This window comes from Mustela lutreola, chromosome 10, assembly GCF_030435805.1.
Source record: "Mustela lutreola isolate mMusLut2 chromosome 10, mMusLut2.pri, whole genome shotgun sequence".
Taxonomy (NCBI): domain Eukaryota; kingdom Metazoa; phylum Chordata; class Mammalia; order Carnivora; family Mustelidae; genus Mustela; species Mustela lutreola.
The window spans coordinates 85187663-85208522 of record NC_081299.1 but is presented as its reverse complement, the minus strand read 5'-3'; the positions used below and the strand labels follow the sequence as shown (position 1 = coordinate 85208522).

At 37.4% G+C, this 20860-nt stretch overlaps 1 protein-coding gene across 2 annotated transcripts in view; it reads right to left on the bottom strand.

Moving 5' to 3' along the window:
- Positions 1-9711, bottom strand: part of AGL (amylo-alpha-1, 6-glucosidase, 4-alpha-glucanotransferase) — a 79471-nt gene extending 69760 nt beyond the window's left edge. The window contains exons 1-2 of one of the 2 annotated variants that reach the window (XM_059135732.1): positions 9348-9711; positions 8640-8786 (exon numbers count right to left, since the gene is read on the bottom strand). In XM_059135732.1, the coding sequence (XP_058991715.1) occupies positions 8640-8721 (82 nt within the window). In that variant the 5' untranslated portion in view covers positions 8722-8786; positions 9348-9711. Of the gene's footprint in view, positions 1-8639; positions 8787-8862; positions 9145-9347 lie in introns of those variants that run through there. The other variant, XM_059135734.1, reaches the window with a different exon arrangement.
- Positions 9712-20860: the final 11149 nt, after the last annotated feature.

The window sequence follows — 20860 nt, the reverse complement described above, 5'->3', positions numbered from 1 at the left end:
TTTGATGAAGGCCTCCCTTCAGTATTCAGCAGAGTACTGATCAGAGCAAGTCTGAGACCAGGAAGAGCACCTGTTTTCACCAGCCAGATTGGAAAAATTAATAATTCATGAGGCACTGGGGAGACAGTTCAGAGGCTCTTGTTTTAGTGGTGGAGAATAATGAGCCCTAGACCAGGCACAGACTAGACTAGCTTCATAAATCATAAGAGTAAAGTTCAAAAGTATTAAAATATTTCCAAGTAACTTAACTTCATTACAAAACAAAGACAAAAAAACATTTATAAGAATCCGAAACAACCCAGCATCCAACAAGGTAAAATTCATAATGTCTGGCATCCAATCAACCCAGGAATGACATAGATGTTGAACTAGAAGATAAGGAAGGACATCAGTTATCATAACTGTATTCCATATGTTTAAAAAGTTATTTCAAGACATGGAAAATATTGAAACACAGAACAAAAGATCCAAATAAAACTTTAAAAATGAAAACTATAAGGTCTGAGATGAAAATTCTGCAACATGGAATTAATGGATGGTGAGACATGGCAGAAAAAAAAATTAGCAACTTTCAAGACACGGGAATAGAAATATGCAAAACAAAACAGAGAAAAAAGAATCCAAAGATTGAAAAAGCATCAGTGATCTGTGGAACAAGTCAAGTGGCCTAATATACAGGTAATTAGAGTCCTAAAAGAAGAGTAAAGAGAGGGGGGATATCAAATGTTTAAAGAAATAATGGGTAGAAAAATCCCCAAATTTGACAAAAACAACAAATTAACAGATCAAAGAAGTTCAAAAAACCCTGTCAAGAAACATGAAGGAAATCACACCAAGAAACATCAGAATCAAATTGCTCAAAACCAGTGATAAGGAGAATATCTTACAAGTAGCCAGAGGGAGGGAAAATGTTACAGTAAGTTCAGAGGAAGAATGATAAAGATGACAGAGTCTCCTGGGACACACTAAAAGCAAGAAGACAGTGGCGCAGTATCTTTAAAGGTACAGTAGATTCTTGGACAATATGGGTTTGAACTGTCCAGGTCTGCTTACACATTTTTTTTTAACAGTGCAGTACTATAAATATATATTCTTTTCCTCATGATTTTTTAAAAAAAATATTTTATTTATTTGAGAGAAAGAATGAGTGATGGTGAGGCACAGAGGGAGGGGGAGAAGCAGACTCCCCACTGAGCAGAGAGCTCTAATCGGGGCTAGATCCTAGGATCTGGAGATCATGACCCCAGCTGAAGGCAGAGGCTTAACAGACTAAGCCACCCGGATGCCCCTCCTTATGACTGTCTTAATAACATTATCTTTTCTATAGCTTGCTCACTATTAGATTGCAGCATATAATGTATGTAACATACAAAATATGTGTTATCTGTAAGGCTTCTGGTCAATAGTATGCTATTAGTAGCTAAGTTTTAGGGGAGTCTAAAGTTACACTTGGATTTCTGGCTATGTGGGGAGGTGGGTCAGTGCCCCTAAACTCTGCACTGTTTAAGGGTCAATTGTACTGAAAGATTAAAACTGTCAGCCTGGAATTCTATACCTGGTGAAAATATCTTTCAACAATAAAGGTGATTTTTCAATGTCAGAAAAGATGTTACAGGGGCGCGCCTGGGTGGCTCAGTGGGTTAAAGCCTCTACCTTCGGCTCAGGTCATGATCTCAGGGTCCTGGGATGGAGCCCCGCATCGGGCTCTCTGCTCAGTGGGGAGCCAGCTTCCCTTCCTCTCGCTCTCTCTCTCTCTGCCTGCCTCTCTGCCTACTTGTGATCTCTGTCTGTCAAATAAATAAAATCTTTAAAAAAATAAAAAAAAAAGAAAAGAAAAGATGTTACAAATAAGCAAGGCTGAAGCTACAATGAACCCTATGTGGTGGATATGAATCAGAGACAGCAGTGTCCGTGTCAGCATCAGTTTGATTCAAAGCAAATCCTGAAATGCAGATCATGTAGATATTTCAGTCATGTTTAAAATTGCTCTTTGGTAGAAGTAAACCCCTCCCAGTGATGTTTGACAGATGGTAAATTCTACATCACAACATTAAATACCAGGTAAGCTATTCTTTGTGAACACAAGATTTCAATAAAAGACATTATGAGAATGCTGGACTCTTTCAATTTACTATAATCCAATTAAATATCTCTATTTTGCCTAAAGAAATACAAATACTGTGTTTTGCATAATGCAGACAATGTGAGGAATGGAAGTTCTAGGCATTCCTTGAAAAAAGTTATAATTTAGTGATAAGTATTGCTAACCATTCTCTTGGATTGCACTAAATTATGAATATAATTTTTTTTTTATAGCAAATGGCTTTAGCAAGTAAGAAACAAATTATCCAAATGGCATTATTAAGTAACTGCAAAAATCTAGGGACTCACTTTTACTTCTTACATTGTACAGGGAAACTTAAATTTCTTTTCCAAGTAGCTATATACACAAATTTTTCTATATGTAATTTGGCATAAATATACTAAGTGTTAATAAGGCTTATGTTTGACTCAATAATTTCATATACATGTATATTTTGTGAGGAATTAATCAATGGTGTAAACACAGGATATATTCATAACAGCTTTATCTACTACAGTTAAGTAAACTGACAACAAATTAAATATCTAATGATTCGGAATGATTAAATAAATTATGGCACGAATTATGGTCTTATCCAAGCTAGAATATTATAAGCCATTATAACATTATAAGTCATGTCATCTAAAGATATTTAATAACATGGCTATTTTTATTCTGTTTTGTTCATTTTACGCATCTACATAGATCTTTTGAAATCCTTTCTGGATAAAAGCATGGCTGAAATGTGTCAACCAGGAGGTGGAACTCATACACCATTATACTTTAAGCAGGTTTCAACTTGCTTGTATAGTATAAACCCAATTTTGTCTTGAAACAATGACCATAGAGAAAAGGCTTTTTATACGCTGTATAATTTTATAATTGGGGAAACATCATTTTAAAGTTAGAGGCACAATTATGAAGAGATAGTGTGAGAAATAATTGCTGAAGGAATTAAAACACAAAATTTTAATGCTCAGTGACTGTGAGAATCATAAATATCTACATCTTTACAATAATGATTACATTTATTACAGAATAAGTGGTATCATTTTGAACAGGTACAAACATCAGAGATTAGTTGTCTGAGAATATTTAAACAACCTGTCCCCTGTTCAGTTTATACAAATATTGTTTTTATCATTACACAAGGATTCAGAGAACTTGTAGTACAAAGGTTAAAACTCATCCAAAATCTCAAAACAGTATTTGGATCAGCGGTATACCCTCAGAAAAAAACTGATAGCATTCTCTAAATATGAATATTTATTTATAGAATACACATGTAGGATGATTGAATAGATTATATAAATTACAAAATAAAATTGGGATGAGATATAAATAAAATAAGCAATATTTTAAATAACTAATTCTATTTATTAATGGACAGAAAAAATTTTTTTAGCTCTCAAATATTGATAATCTCTGTCAGTGACAGCAATGTGATTAAATAAATTTCATTAACTTTGTCTTGGTTTAATATTTTATGATAAAGTAATTTAAAGATTTTAACATCTGTTTATTGATATTTGGCTTAGTGTCCTCAGACTTGAAAAAACACCACAAAAAAATACTCAAATTCAAATGGAAGAAGCTCTTGGTGGCTATGTTTACTAATCCATGACATTAACTTTTTAATCTCATTCACCAATTATGTAAAGATTTTTGTTGAAATGTCTGCAAACTATATGCAGCCTATTTCTTTAAATAAAGTTTTATTGGAACACAGCCACACCCATTCACTTATGTGTTGTTTATGGTTGCTTTCATGATACAATGGCAGAGTTGAGTAGTTGCAACAGAAAGTATATGGCCTGCAAAGCTGACATATTTGCTATCTGAAGCTTTACAGGAAAAAATGTGCTCGACTCTGTTCTATAGTGTTAATTTTCATCAAAAAGCAGTTAACTTTCTCACTCATGTTTACGTCACAAATTATGTTTATTTTTTCAGAAGTTCTTTTTTAGAAAATATTTTCTAAGTATTGCACTATTGAAAGCTACATGTCATCCCTGAAAAAGACAAATCTCAAACAATAAATATCAAACACTTTCTAGCTCATCTTCAAGTTTGACAACCTCTTGAGGTAAAAGAGGCATTTATGGTTATCCTGCCTTTTTTTTACAAAGTATTATACAGACTCTACTATTTAAGATAATATTATTTGTATCTGTACTTAAAGCAGGTTAAAGTACAGATACAGGTTAAACCAGGTTAAGTACAGATACAAATAATATTATCTATAATATTAATCTATATAATAATATAATACTAAGAATGTAACCCGTGGCAACATACTGCAAGCAAACCAAAAGTGGTGTGACAGTAAAACCCTTCCAGACCTACAGTCTCTACTCTTTTCTCAGAAAATGTCCTTTTTGTTTATAACTTATCTGACACACAAACAAAAAGCACCGATGTCAATTTATGGATTACCAAAATGTAACTGCTTTTTTAAAAGTCTTTTTTAAAAAGTTATTTATTTTTTAGTGATCTCTATACCCAACATGGGGCTCGAAATCATGACCCTGAGATCGAGTTGCATTCTCTGCCTGAACCAGGCAGGTGCCACCAGATTTAATAACTTTTTTAAAAACAGAAACAGATGAAACAAAAAAGGGAAAAGAAAGGAAAAATTGCGGCACCTGGGTGGCTCAGTGGGTTAAAGCCTCTGCCTTCGGATCAGGTCATGATCCCAGGATCCTGGGATCGAGCCCCACATCAGGCTCTCTGCTCAGCAGGGAGCCTGCTTCCCTTCCTCTCTGCCTACTTGTGATCTCTGTCTGCTAAATAAATAAATAAATAATCTAAAAAAAAAAAAAAAAAAAAAAGGAAAAATCATTTACTTTTCCCATATATTCCAGCAGATAGATCAGTGCTTTACCCTCAAGGGCACATAGCCATTCTGTAGACCTCTAGTACATCTCCCTGAAACTAAAATTTTTATATACAGTACAAGAAACATTAGAATACCTAGAGTACGTCAGATTCCATAATTACTCAGTTTACGTATACAGTACATGAAACATTAGAATACCTAGAGTACGTCAGATTCCATAATTAGTCAGTTTACTAAAATTAGCTTAGGTCATAGCAGTACATGGTGTGGCTATCTTATGCCTCATAGAACACTAGGAATACTTTACTCAGATTAGCCATTCCCTCCTGTAGGCAACTAGTAAAGTGAGTGATTAAACTATTAATATAAACTAAATTTTTCCATCTTGTTCCCTCCACTAAATTTATATAAACTCAAACTCCTAATCAAGAAACCTTTATAAATATTTTCTTTAAAAAAATTGTAAGTTGAAATTTGACCAGCCAATATAAAAATGGAAGAACTCCAGGTTTGGGGAAAACTGATTTTGTTCATTATTCTGCCACTGAATGAAATAGGAAATATAGGGGAAGGCTATGATTTGGCTAGAAAAAAATCATTATTTCGTCTTGTACTTGTTGAATTAGAAGAATCTATAGAGATATTAGCCTTGAAAATGAGGAGGAATCCTTTCTTAGGGAAAAGTGAAAAGAAAAGAAAAATGAAAGACTCAGTGACCAATTAAATATGAAAGAGCCCCAAACTGGCAATTTCTTCACACCTAATTGGTCACCAAGTCCTATGAATTTAAAAATGTCTCATACTCTATTCCCGTTTTTCTTATCTTTAACCAGACATCTTTTCAAAATAGCCTTCTTGATGATTTCTTGTCTCCAACATCCCTTCATCTTTCACATTATAATTATCTTTTATAACAACATGATCACCTTATTACTGTACCCAAAAAACTGATATGTTCCCATTTACATCATTTGGTTGAATTTACTGGTTTTAACTATAGCTATAGACTGAACCACATCATTCTTATTTTATAAACCCTTCATAGTTCCCTCTTCAAATAAATTGGCTGAATTTATACTTTTTGCTAGCTTTGACTTGTGTTTTGGTAATCAGTTAGCAAGGATTTACTAACTATTGTACATTGTACTAGGTTTATAATACTTTCCCTATCCTCACAGATCTGAAACTCTAGCTGGACACTATAAGACCGATAAGCTTTTAGAAACTGCTACGTTGTTCAGGAGTTAACTGTTTTGTGACTACCGTGTGATTGGAAATCAAAGAAAGGAGAGATAACAAAAAGTTAAGGAAAGACCTCATGGAGGAGGCAGAATTTTAGCTGAAAGTTGAGAGGCAGGGGACACACAAAATTATAGGAAAGGGATTTAATAGATATAGAGGAATCTGACCAGGTGAGGGTGTCAGGAAAGCTATGAGAAAAGCCAGGGGTAAGGAATTAACAAGGGAACTATAAAGATGTAGAACACTAGTAATGGGGAGCAGTGAGATAATCACCTTGGCTAGGGAAGATGGATTCCATTACAGAATGTCTTGGAAGCCAGCCAGAGGTATTTAAATTTGACTTTATATACAAACATCAATACATGAAAAGGGAAGAGATGGCATAAGAAGATTATTCTTTTTTTCATTTTTAAGATTTTATTTATTGGTCAGAGAGAGAGCATGTGTATAAGAATTGGGAGTGGCAGGCAGAGGGAGAAGCAGGTTCCCCACTGAGCAAGGACCCTGATGCAGGGCTCGATCTGGGGGCCGTGGGATCATGGCCTGAGACGAAAGCAGCCACTTAACCAACTGAACCATGCAGGGCCCCAAGAAGATTATTCTAGAATCCATATTTAGGCATATGAAAGATAGAGCCAGGCAGAGAGAGACATTTGGAAAGAAATTAATAGTACTTAAAACGACTGCAGTTAAAGAGAAGAAATTGTCAAAGAAGAGTACAAAGTTTCAAAGGCCTTGAAACTATGAAAATGGAGATATCACTAAAATGAACAGGATGGGAAATAAACAAGGTTTGAGAATGGGGAGGAGAAGATTTTGGATGTTAGACTTAAGCATCTCCAAGTCGAGCTATCCTGAGTCTATTCTATAGTGTAATATCTGGATGAAGCCAAAAAACCAGGGCAAAATAGATAGGTATAGTGATCTATCAATGCCTTTTACCAATTTAGGACTTTAAAACCATATATTAGGGGTGCCTGGATGGCTCAGTTGGTTGGGCGGCTGCCTTCAGCTCGGTCATGATCCTGGAGTCCTGGGATCTAGTACTGCATCGGGCTCCCAGTTCCACGGGGAGTCTGCTTCCCCCTCTGACCTTCTCCCCTCTTGTGCTCTCTCTCTCACTCTCTCTCTCTCTCAATTAGAAGAAGGCAATCTTGAAAAAAAAAAAATAAAACCATATATTATTAATTTTGAGGTTCAAAATCCAGGAAGGTAGAGGAGCAGAAATTAACATCTTCACTTCACAAATAAATGTTAATAACTCATGGATTTTCCCAAAGTCAAAAAAGCTGTTAGCAGCAGAGCCAAGAAAATTCTAGTTTTGTACTCTTGCCATTATACTCCTGGCTTTCAAGAAGCAAGCAAAATTCAAGGCTCTTCTTCTAAAAAGAGCCGTCAGCATAAAAGCAACAAATGAGGCTATGAGAATGTGTAATTCTTTAAGGGCATTAGAAGAGAAAAAGAAAGGATTTCTTGCAGATAGACAGAATTAATTAAAATGTGGAAGGAAGTGTGCTCAACAAGAGACACCAGAAAATTGACAAGAGTACTCAAGATGGTGGGGAAAAAAAATCAAAACCAGGAAAGTGCAGAGTCAGGAAAGCCAAAAATGGAGTAAGTACTCAGTGATCTTAAATGCCAAAGTTGGAAGAAGGTTATTTGGCATGGAAATAACGCATTTGATGGTTGAATTTTTTTTCTTCAAATATTTAACTCAATATAATGGGGGAAAAATCCTTCAATATTTACTATCAATGTCTGTTATACTATTAAAAGGGGCTTCATTTTATATTTCATACATTAAATTTCTACTTCACAAGTTATATTAACATAAATGAGTGTGGAATGTTTTTCAATCTTGAAAAAGTATAAAGTCTTAAAAAAAAAAAAAGGAGCTCAAATATATTTCAACGTAACCTGATCAATTTTTTCACTTTTTTTTTGGCAAAAAATATATTCAGCTTTTTCTTCGCCGTTATTTGAGAGGCTTTTGGGAAACCTAAGTAATAGTTTGCCTTTTGCTGTGATCCATTTTACTAAGTCAAAGTTCCAGTAAAGGAAAAGAATGAGGGCTATAAAAAGCAAAACTATACATATACTCCAAATAAAATTACAGATGAAGTAATTTACCAAGTTTTTATAATAATTGTTAGTAGAAATAATATGGTCAATGTCTTGATCCTACATGCAACTTCAGTCGAAAGTGGAAATTACCATGGAAAGAAAGTGAGCTACTTTATCCTTGTTCTAACATGACAAACAAAACATTTTCAATTTTATAACTAAAATTAACTCTCATTAGTGATATTTTTAGAATACAGCACCATCTTTGCACTGATCAAATTTAGAAAGGTCCTTGGCAATTATATCTATCTTAAAGTTAAAAAAATTTAATATGACATTTAATTAAAAATTTAAAAGACACATTAAAAAAATTTAAAAGGCCCAGAGCTAACTAAATCACTTGCTACTGACCTTGTTCAAGTCTGAAGAGGGTCTTTTCCAGCTTTTCCATTTCGTTCAGAAGTAGAATTCTACCCTGTTTACTGTGTCCCATTTTGGCTTCTAGAAGACTTCAAATCTTTCAGAATTAAAAGAACTCCGAAATCGAATGAGTTACCCCTATGAAACAAAAAGGAATTAAGATAAAGAAAAGAACTACCATCTTAAATTCTTTAAGGCTGACAGCCGCACTTACATGTTCTCAATGTGTTTTAACCGTAGCAGAGCAAAGAGAAAGAATGAATTTTATAAATAAGACCTCAGAAGGCTAATCAATAGTTGTTTCCACCCTTCGAGCACAATAGGACCGAAGCAAAACTACTGCATTATAGATTCTTACAATTAAAACAAAACACAAAACTAAATCATTCTCAGAGAAAAGCAACACGTTTTGGAAAGCCTGGATTTGGGCCGGGGGGGTAAATTCCCGGTCCCAAGCCAAAAGGCTCCGAAAACCACAAATGGCACTTCTGCTTGCAAGAGATTAGTCTGCTCAAAGATAACAGGTGGGAGAGTTCCCCATTCCCAAATTCGGGTTGGAAGCCACCAATGGGGAGATGAGAACAGAGGGAAGCAGGTGTTGCCCCTGGAATAGCTGCTGCAGACATAGGATGTACAGACAGAGCTATAGATAGAAAGAACGCATTTCCCAGAGAGGCCAGCGGCATTCCTAGCACTTACACTGAGCAAGTTATACGTGCAGCTTCTGGGACGCTGCAGGACCCGCCGCTCTGGTGTTGGAGTCGGGGGAGGAGACGTGAAGGAAAGCAAAAAGGGAAAGGCAGGCTGCCCAGGCGCAGAAAGCAGCCCCAGACTAGGAGGGCCGGGCGCCGTGAAGGGCAAAGGGCGGGGCGGCGGCCGCGGGGCCTGGGCCGAGGCCGCTGTGTGAATGGCAGAGAGCTTCTCCGTGACTCCGCCTCGCGCTGGTCGCTCCGGAGACCCTCGACCCCACCCGGCCTCGAGTGCAAACGCCAGGGTGGGAGCTGTCAGATCCCCTCGCCCACTTCCGGGAGGCTCTGCACCCGCTCGTCGCTACTGCTAGTCTCGCGAGACTGTGGTCAGCGGGGCCGGGGTCCGGCTGCGGCCCAGGCAGGGAGCCTTTTTTTTTTTTTTCTTGCGGCTAGGGAGGTGCGAGGTCGGGTTCCTGTACTTCCTTTACCCGCCCGGGAGCTCCTGTATGAACCTCAGAATGGTGCGGTAGAAAGCTGCCGCTAGCTTGAGCTGCACAACACGGTCGTTTTGTGGAACGGCTCAATGGTTGGGAGGCAAGCGACCTGACTTCTGGTGCTGCTTCTACCACGATGTGTTTTGTGTTTTTGTTTCATTTTTAAAATTTTTTAAATGTCTATTTATTTATTTATTTATTTAAATGTGGCTCAAGTTTGCTTGGCCCCAGTTCTCGCAATCTTGATTTCCCCATGTCTAAAATAAGGGGCCTGGCGATGGTCTCTGACATTGCATCCTTCAAGTGTCTACCAACTCTCTTGCTAACACAGGACTCATCTTGAATGCAGACACGCAACTACTAGGTTGGTGAAGTTGGCCAGTTTACAAACACTTGAGGGTGTAAATACCACTTATACAACGTCTGGTTGTATCTGATGTACATTGCATAGACCTGAAGGTTGTATAGGATTAAGGATAAGGAGGGCACCTGTAGAGATGAACGCTGGGTGTTACACACAACTGATGAATCCTTGAACACTACATCAAAAACTACTGATGTACATATGCTGGCTAATTGAACGTGATAATTAAAAAAAAAAGAAGACAGGAGAGCAATTGTTATACAGTATGGGCTCAATAAATATAACTACAATTGCTTTAAAAAAATCTATATTGGCTATTGCTGCACATATTTTAGGCCAGAAATTTAAGATGTGGTACAGATGCCTATGGAGATTTAATGCAAAAACCTGTCTTCTAGAGTGTTTTGAGGACACCTAAGGATCATGAGAAAACGGACAAAGGTTTCGAGTGTGGAGAAAAATCTTGCTTCCCTTATTGTGGAAATACTGTAGGTCTAAAAAAAATAATGGGTTAAAAACTAAAGATCCTGAAGTGCTTGTTTCATTAGATTTCTGAGAATGGTAGTTGCAAGTGGTCCAAAACGGAGTTTGGGAACCTGTAGTTCACTTATTCATTTGACTAGTATTTATTGAGCACCTATGATTTGCCAGGCATGGAAGTGAAACAAATTCACTGCCCTCATGGAACTCCTACATTTTATTTGTGGGAGATTGATAAATAAGTCAATTATATACGATAATGAAAGGTTGTAAGAAAAAGAGAAGTGAGAAGTGTGGAAGAGTCAGGAGAGGGAGGTTTGCAGTTGTAAATACAACAGTCAGTAAAGGACTTGCTGGTAAATTAAATTTGATCCCCACAGAGTAAGAGGAAGGAGGATATGCAGGGTAGAGAGTTACACACAGAGGTACCAAAGTGGAAAGGCCATGAGGTAGGAGCATATTTGCTGGGTTCAAGGAGTCCACCATAACTGATTGGAGAGAGTTGTAAAAAATTAGGACAGGTAATGGGGGTGGGGGAGATGGGCAGCCAGATCTTATAAGACTTTGTAGGTGATGGCAAGGGTTTGGGTTTTTAATCTGGGCAAAAGAGACATTGGAGGATTTTGAACAGAGGAGTAACATAATCCGATATAACTTTTTTTTTTTAAAGATTTTATTTATTTATTTGACAGAGAGAGAGATCACAAGTAGGCAGAGAGGCAGGCAGAGAGAGAGGAGGAAGCAGGCTCCCTGCTGAGCAGAGAGCCCGATGCGGGACTCGATCCCAGGACCCTGAGATCATGACCTGAGCCAAAGGCAGCGGCTTAACTCACTGAGCCACCCAGACGCCTCCTGATAGAACTTTTAAAAGGATTACTCTGCAACTTTATAGAGAATAGCTAAATAAACTGAAGGGTGTGATGAGGAAGGAAGCAAGGCCAGTTATTTCAGTTAACCAAGAGAGCAGTGTGTTTGTGTAAAAAGAAAGTACAGCAGTGAAGGTGATGAAGTCATTAAATTACAGATCTATTTTGAAAGTGCAATTTTTACTGATGGAGAGAAAAGAGTCATGGGTGATTTTATGGTTTTTAGCCTGAGTAAGCAGAAGATTATTGTCCAATAGAAATATAATGAAAAAAGAAAAGAAAGAAAAGAAAGAAAATGTACCATATAGGTTAAAAAAAAAATCTTTCAAGTAGCCCCCCAAAAGTAAAAAGAAACAAGTGAAAATAATTTTAATAATATATGTTAATACAGTGATTAACATAATTTAAAAAAGAAAAGAAAAATATTTTAATATATTTATATTCAATTTAATAATAAATTTATATATATACATATATTTAAATTTAATAATATATTTTTTCCTACCAAGTCTTCAAAATTTGGTGTGTATTTTGCAGTTCTAGCATTTCTCAATTACAATAGTTACATCTCAAACACTCCATATATTTGTAGCTGGTGGCTACCATATGGACAGTGCAGAAGAAGCTGCACTGAGAGAGGAGTAAAAGGGAAGGAGCAGAACTGGAGGATGAAATTCAGGAGTTTGGTTGAAGACTGTGAGTAACCAAGTGAAGGTAACTATTCATTTGTTTGACCTAACCGTCAAACATCCAAGTGAAGATATTGAATGATCACTCGTAGCCTTGGTCTCTGCAGTAGTGTTTTTCAAATTGTAAATAATAACCCACTGAAGGTTGTAAAAGTAATTTATCTGTTGCAACCAATGATTTTTTAAAAATAAAATTGGAAAGATCTGAATGCAATGCACCTGGTAAGTCTATTATTTCAAAAAACTTCTGTTTCTATTATGTTTTGTTGTACTGGGTCATGTATTCCTCCTGGGAGTCATGGTCAAAAACATGTTTGAGAGCCACTGCTCTAGGATGTATGCTGTATAAAAGCATAATAATTCATGATTATGAAATGTTCCTGGGTTTTCAGCCCAGCTCTGCCACTAACTAGCTGTGAAGCTTTGGAAGATACTCAACCTTTTTGTGCTTTGGTTTTTACAACTATAATATAGGGATAAAAATAAAAGCTACTATTAATTAAATGAGGACTTAGAACTGTGCCTGAGACATACTAAGTACTATGGAAGTACAGATAGTAGATTGGGATCCTAACTGATGGGAAACACAGTTCATGTTCATGTTTGTGTCAGGCTTTCCCACCCATACCTCCTTCTCCTTTCATTCTGTCCCATGACCCTTTCATTGCACTGTCCTCCAGTTCATCACTCTTCGCCAGGGCTCCAAAATTAGCCTTTCTTGCTGTCCCCCAGCAAAACTGTCACCTTAGTGCCCATTATTTCAGCGAGAAATAAGGAGTAAAACAGACTGACAAAATGAATTCCTTTAGCAGGGAATTATTCTGACACAAATGTTTGGATTTTAAAAGATCTGTCAATCCAAATGATCTTGATTTTGGAGTTTTCATATTGTGAAAGCAAGTGAGGAATGTTAAGTAATGAAAACCTTATGATTCAAAGTGCTGTGTCTCCAAGATTACATTTACAAGCCACATTTTTAAAAAGCCCTTTTTTAAAAAGAAGAGTCACGCTAATGTGCTATTTGTGACCTTGGAATGCCAGTGAATTTACATTCTAGGGCTTCAGTGGTGCCATGTGTTGCTTTCATTCTGGCAAACATTTGTTGTGAGCCTATCCTGTGCATAGCAGCGATCTATATATACACAATAATCTCATGCTGGAGTTGTCAGGAGAAGAATCTCCTTGAGGAATAGCTGGTGAATAATCTCAGCTATTTGGCAGTGACTCTAGTGTTTTCTAAAACACTGATATTAACATATTTGGGGAGTGGGAGAAGGGCTGTGGTCAGGAGGGTCCGAAAACATTACAGTGTTTCTTAAGGTCTGTGTATGTGTCTGTCTGTTTTTAGAAAAGAAAGGAGTTATTTGGGTATTATGTATGGTATGGTCCCAATCCTGTAATAATTTGTGTCTGAAGTGGACAAGTCTGCCTCATTTGGTTTTTATATCCATAGCATTTTCTGGTGTATTTTATTTTATAGCAATAATATAGTGACATTATTAATAATTTTATTTTGCAGAATTTGGAATTGTGTTTCCAAAATCTCTTCTAAATTGAATAATTTATTCTTCACCTTTTTGAAATATCCAGATTTAGCCAGTGAAGAGAAGAGAGGAAGATAAGAAAGGAATATAGTTGATGTCAGACAAATAGAAGGACTTAATATAATGATATAGAGATATGGAAGCCTGATAGAGATTTTTTGAAAAGGGGATAGTACAATATAAAGAAAAAGGACTCTGGGGATGCCTGGGTGGCTCAGTTGGTTAAGCGGCTGCCTTTGGCTAGGGTCGTGATCCCAGGGTCCTGGAATTGAGTCCCACATCGGGCTCCTTGCTCAGCGGGGAGCCTGCTTCTCCCTGTGCCTCTGCCTGCCTGCCTCTCTGTCTGCCTGTGCTCACTCTCTCTGACAAATAAATAAATAAATAAATAATCTTTAAAAAAAAAAAAAAAGGACTCTGGAAACAAACCAGGGCTTAGTTTTAATCTCTCTGAATTACAGTTGATTCATCTGTAAAATGGAGAGAATAACATTTCACTTGAAGGGTCATTATGAGAATTAGATGAAATAATGAAAGCATTTATCAAAAATCAGGCTTTTAATAAAAAAAAAATAGGTAATCTAAAAAGAGAAGGGCTGATGGCTAGATGTCTTTGCTGGGTTAGGGATGGCAGTTAGACAAAGCAGATGAAGAAGAGGCTCCCAGAGCGTGGGAATCAAAGGACGTAATAAAAAGGTGTCCTATTCAGTGAAGAGGGAGGATAAAAATGAATTCATAGACTGAAGTCAGAGCCCAAGGTTTTAGACTAAATTATAGAAAACAGAGGAAGGATATTAAGAATGAAGTAAGGTTTAGTTGCTGTATAATTAGTATTTGTTAGAAAATTTATTGAGATGTTCATATACAGAGGTAGAGTTGTATTTTACTTATTTTTATTTTATTTTATTTTTTTTTTAAGATTTTATTTATTTATTTGTCGGAGAGAAAGAGAGCACAAGCCAGGGAAGCGGCAGGCAGAGGGAGAAACTGGCTCTCCACTGAGCAAGGAGCCTGATGCGGGCCTCAATCTAAGGACCCTAGGATCGTGACCTGAGCCAAAGGCAGACACTTAACTGACTGGACCACAACTGATCCCTGATAGTTGTATTTTATTTAAAAACAAAAACAAAAACAAAAACAAAAAATAGAGATTAAAACTTGGGATCTTAGAGCTTGCATAGGAAAAGGCATTTAAAAAGTCCTAAGCATTAGGGCACCTGGGTGGCTGAGTTGGTTAAGTGCCTGCCTTTGGCTTGGGTCATGATCCCAGGGTCTTGGGATGGAGCCTTGCATGGGGTTCTCTTCTCAGCACGGGTTCTGCTTCCCCCTTTCCCTCTGCCCCTTCCCTTGCTCTCTTTCTGTCTTTTTCTCCCTCTCTCTTTTTTTTAAAGGTTTTTATTTATTAGAGAGAGAGAGAGAGAGAGAGAGAGAAAGAGCACAAGTAGGCAGAGCGGCAGGCAGAGGGAGAGGGAGAAGTGGGCTCTCCCCTGAGCAGGGAGCCCAATGAGGGGCTCATCCCAGGACCGCGAAGGCAGCCGCTTAACCGACTGCACCACCCAGGCGCCCCTCTCGCTGTCTCTTAAATAAATAAATAAATAAGTCTTTTAAAAAAAGTCCTAAGCATTGATGTAACAAATTAACCAATAACAGTATATGGAATGCTTGGAAACCATGATAGGAGGAAACTGGAGATGGTTTTTTAATGGTGACTTTTATTTTTCTAATGATAGATCTTTTAAAATGTTCTTTGGCCCCCAATTTAAAGCTAAATCATTTTACTTTTATTCTTGCGAATAAATTTAATTTCCTGTCGAAATCCTGACTCCAGGGGCACCTGGGTGGCTCAGTGGGTTAAAGCCTCTGCCTTTGACTCAGGTCTTGATCTCAGGGTCCTGGGATGGAGCCCTGCGTCAGGGCTCTCTGCTCAGCAGGGGGCCTGCTTCCCTTCCTCTCTCTCTGCTTGCCTCTCTGCCTACCTGTGATCTCTGTCTGTCAAATAAATAAATAAAATCTTAAAAAAAAAAAAAAAGAAAGAAAGAAATCCTGACTCCACAGTTTCCCTGTAGTAAGGTTTAGAGTTGGGAGTCTAGTTGGGGAGAAAGGATGAGAGGAAGGCTTGAGCTGATTTTCCATATTTGTAAGGACTACTTCAGCTGCATATGACAGAAAAAAAAAATACAAAGCAACAGTGGCTTAAAAAGGAGATAAATTTATTTCTCCCATAAAAGTTTAGAGATGAGCAATTCAAAGCTGGTGTGGCAGCTCTGTAAAGTCATCAGGAACCCAGGCTCTCTCCAGCTCACAGCTTCTTCCCTTTTATTACATGTGTGGACCTTATCATAGTACAAGAAGGCTGCCAGAGCTCCAGCTATCATATCCAAGTTCAGACAATGTGATGGAGGAAGAGGAAAAAAAGGATACACTCCCTTCCTTTAAGTATTTCTGAAGATACCAGACAACATTTCTGCTTCTATTTCATTCACCAAAACTTGGTCACGTGCATCTAGGCAGCAGTGAAATTAGTCCAAACCCAGATTTTGTTATTAGGGAAAGAGAATGAGTAAATAGTGTCTGCCACAGTTTGCATGGTATTTTATTTTTTATTTTAATTGTTTTTAAAGCAAAAGATTTTGGAGTAGGAGGATGGAAGTCTCAGGAGGAATGTCTCCAAGAAAAAAAAAAAAAAAGAAAAAAAGGAGGGAGGGGGCACCTGGCTGGCTCAGTTGGTAGAGTGTATAACCCTTGATCTCAGGGTTGTGAATTTGAGTTCCATGTGTTGCGAAGAGATTACTTAAGAAAAAGAAAAAAAAAAAGAAAAAAAATGGAACCGATTGTTTAGTGTGCTTGATCACACTGAAAGATGTTTCACAAAAACCTTAGTTTTCTTTCAGAAAGCTTAGGGATGATGAAGCAAACAAACTTGCCAAAAAATTGAAAAAGTCCAGTTGGAGACTGCACTTATAGATCTGTCAACCAAATGAACTTGCTACAACTAAACTCCAGAACCAGCCAACTTACCCTCCCCATCACGGACAGACTGGGGAAATCATGCTCACTGCATATTTACTCCTGAGGAAGAAGGACAGAGGTGAGCCAAGCTCACCAGTTATTTTCCCCAAATTTACCCACCAGGTAAATCACTCCCCCTCCCCAGGAACGGAGTAAGTTAACTAGAGCAAAGAGAAGCCAAAGGTTTTTAGGGAAGCTCTGTCTTCCAAAAAAAAAAGATAGAATTAGGGAAAAGCATTCATCTTCAGGCATTTTGCAAGTCTCTTAACCTTTTTTGTGCTTTAATTCCTAAGCTGTAATTTATTTTCCAAGGATATGCAAAAATTAAATGTCTGAAAAGTTTCAAAAATTAATATATACCCTATAAATACTTGATAACAGTTAATATTTAAAGAACATCTAAGAGGTGCCAGGCACTGTTCTAAGCCCGTTATGCATACTAAACTCAATTCCCAAAACAACATTATTAATTACCCCTAGTTTAAAGATATGGAAACTGAGCGCCCAAGCTTAAGTAACTTGTTTAAGGTCACGTAGTGGTCAAGTGGAAGAATGTGATTTCCACTGCATTCTCAGTGATTCTGTTCAGTAAACTAAATCTGAGGGCACTGATGTTATCCCATGGCCTGGAAATCAATAAAAGCTTTATAAATTGAATTTGGATGTTGTTGACTTTATACATGTCTGTGTCAACAGTGAGTGCGTTTTCTTTTAGGAATATTCTGGCTAATTTAATACTCCGTGATCTCAGGACAGCTCCTTCAGGAAATCTTTCTGACCTTGCCCTTTCTACCATGGGTCTGGGTTAGGTGTGCCTCCTTCATGTCCTCTGTTGTATGATATATCATATGAAATGATGACTGTCTTTTTCTCTTCTCCCTTTCTCACTAGAATTTTTGAGGCAGGGATTGTGTTTTCTGCTCTGGATGATAGAGTTGTAAAATTATTTACACTTCTTAGATTATACTATGAAAATGATCTTCTTTCAAAATAAATAAGCACTCTATTTTAGAATAGTTTTAGAGTTAAGAAAATAGTTGCAAAGAGAGTATAGAGCAATTCCCATTTTTTCAAGTCCAGGTTTCCCTATTGTTAACATCTTAAATAGTATGATCCATTTGTTACGATTAGTGAACTGATATTGACATATTATTACAGTCCCTAGTTTATTCAGATTTCCTCAGTTTTTACGTACTGTCCTTTTTCTGTTCTGGGTTCCCATCAAGATACCATGTTACCTTTAGTTGTCATGTTTCCTTAAACAGATTTTGGCTGTGACAGTTTCTTATACTTTCCTTTTTTAATTTTTATTTTGTATATTTATTTATATATTTTTTAGATGATTTATTTATTTGAGAGAGAGAGAGAGCATGAGCGGAGGGGAATAGGGGTGGAGAGAGAGGGAGAAACAGACTCCCCACAGAGCATGGAGCCTGATGCAGGGCTTGTTCCCAGGACCCTGAAATCATGACCTGAGCTGAAGGCAAATGCTTAACTGACTGAGCAACCCAGGCACCCCAGACTTTCCTTTAAAAAAAAAATTGTTATTGATATATGCCATTATGTAAGTTCAAGATGTAGGATGTGTTGATTTGATACATTTATATATTGCAAATATGATTGCCACGGTAGAGTTAGTTAACACTTTGCCATATCACATAATTATTTTTTGTGGGGGGATGAAAACCTTTAAGACGTAGTCTCTTTGAAGTTTGTAACACAGTATTGTTGTCTATAAACACTGTGCTGTACATTAGATCTCCAGGACTTACTTATCTACTGGTTATAAGTTTGTAATCTAAACGACATCTCCCTAGATCTCCAATCCTCTAGTTCCCCTGTCCCTTATATCCTTTTTATCCATTCATCCACTGATGGACACTTAGGTTGTTGCCGTATGTGTTTTATTCTTAAAAGCTGTTCTCATCTCCTTTACTGCTCCTCATCTGCTAGATAGGCGTGGGAAAACAGAAGTAACTTTAGTCTACTCTATTTGAAAACTAAATCAGATCCAATTATTTAAATAATCTCTTTAGCCCTATTTCTATGAAATAATTGTTTTATTGCTCTCATCCCCATTCCTCTCCCTACTTCTAAATTGTGTCTCACATGAAATCATCACGTCGGAGGAGTTGAACTCTGTGATCTTGGACTGGGCATGATGAAGATGGGAGATGAACTCTGTGATCTTGGACTGGTGCAGAGGCTGATGTTCCCTAACGTACCTCTGTGTAGTCCTGTTCCTGGCTCTTCTGTTGATGATGGCTACTGATGTCTACAGCTGATAGCTTCCTGGTCCTTCTTTCTTGATGTGGCCAGAGTATAGAAGCCCTCCCTTCTGTTTCAGACTTCCTTGATGTTCTACTTTCACTGCAGACCCATCCAAGTATCTGGAGTGTTCTCAGCCTGGTCCAAGGCACAAGACATCCATTTCATAAGCCTTTGCTGGAGCCACCTCACCTCTGCCATGGTGGATCCAGGTACCATGTGCTGGGGATGAATACTGGGTCCTGTCTCTAACTGATGTCCTTGCTATACCCTCCTAATCATGCTGGGACTCCCCTTTTTGGATCCCTGCTCTACTATTTTTTTTTTTTTTCCGAGCATAGCACTCTTCATCCAGAGCTCAAAACAGCAGAACAAAAAGTCCTCTATGCATTTGACAAATACTGTACCTACTGTGTGCTAAGCACTGTTGTGGGCACTGGAGGTGTGGTAGTGAACACAGCAGACAGAATACTTGACCTTCTGGAGTTTATTTTCTAATAATGCCCTGAACCTCTCTGACCTGTTTCCATCAGGACATATCAAACTGATTGTCTCACCTCCCTCTCTCTTTAGATGGTCTCATTTTCACAATTACTCAAAACCCAGAAGGAATGGATTTCCCTTTTTTTTTTCCCCTACCAGGAGCTAGCCCATTAGTCTCCACCTCTAATATGTTAAATGAGAGATAAAAGAACTTAGAGGGACTCCTAGGTGGCTCAGTCACTTAAGCGTCTACCTTTGGCTCAGGTTGTGATCTTAAGTCCTACTGGGCTCCTTGCTCAGCAGGAAGCCCGCTTCTCCTTCTGCCTGCTGCTCTCCCTGCTTGTGTTCTTTCTCTCTGTCTCTAACAAAAAATTTTTCTCTATAAAAAATGCCTGTAGTCTTGCTGCAAAATCCTGTTTTGGATGTCAGGTGTTTAACATTAGCTTGTCTTTTTCTTTGCATTAATTCTTTAACAATCCAAGTCCCCTACTGAGGCAGGTGGGTGTCGTAGGCCTAATGGGAGAAAGTCTTGTATGTGGCAAAGGCAAATGAGAAAGGCACAATGATATCTTTGATTAATTCAAAATGGATCAAAGACTTAAAACATAAAACTAAATAACTATAAATATGTATATACATAATCTATAAATATAGTTTATAGGGTTATAAACTATAGAACCATAAAACCTTTAGAAGAAAACATAGGGCAAAAGTCCTGATACTGGATTTGGAAATGACTTCTTGGATATGACATAAAGGCATGGAAAATAAAAGAAAAAGTAAGCATATTGCACTTCATGAAAATTAAGAACACTTGCATAAGAAAAGACACAATCAACAGAGTGAAAATGCAGCCCACAGAATTAGAGAAAATATTTGCATAACTGTATTTGATAAAGGATTAATATCCAGAATATATGGAAGAAATCAACAACAAAAACTGAAGAACTCAATTCAGTGATTGGCAAAGGACTTGAATAGACAGTTCTCCAAAGAAGATACATAAATGGTCAACAAGGAAATGAAAAGATGTTCAGTATCACTAATCATTAGGAAAATGCAAATCAAACCACTGTGAGGTACCACCTCATACCCACAGATGGCTACTATAAGAAAGAAAGAAAGGTTTTCTACTGTAAGATAATATACTCTGTGAACAGAGATAAATTTACTTCCTTTTAAATTTGGATGTTCGTTCATTCTTTTCTTTCCTTTCCTTTTCCTTCCTTCTTTCCTTCCTTCCTTTCCATAATTGCTCTAGCTAGGACTTCTAGACTCTATTGAATAAAAGTGGTGAAAATGGGCACTTATGCCTGTTCTCTCTTTTTT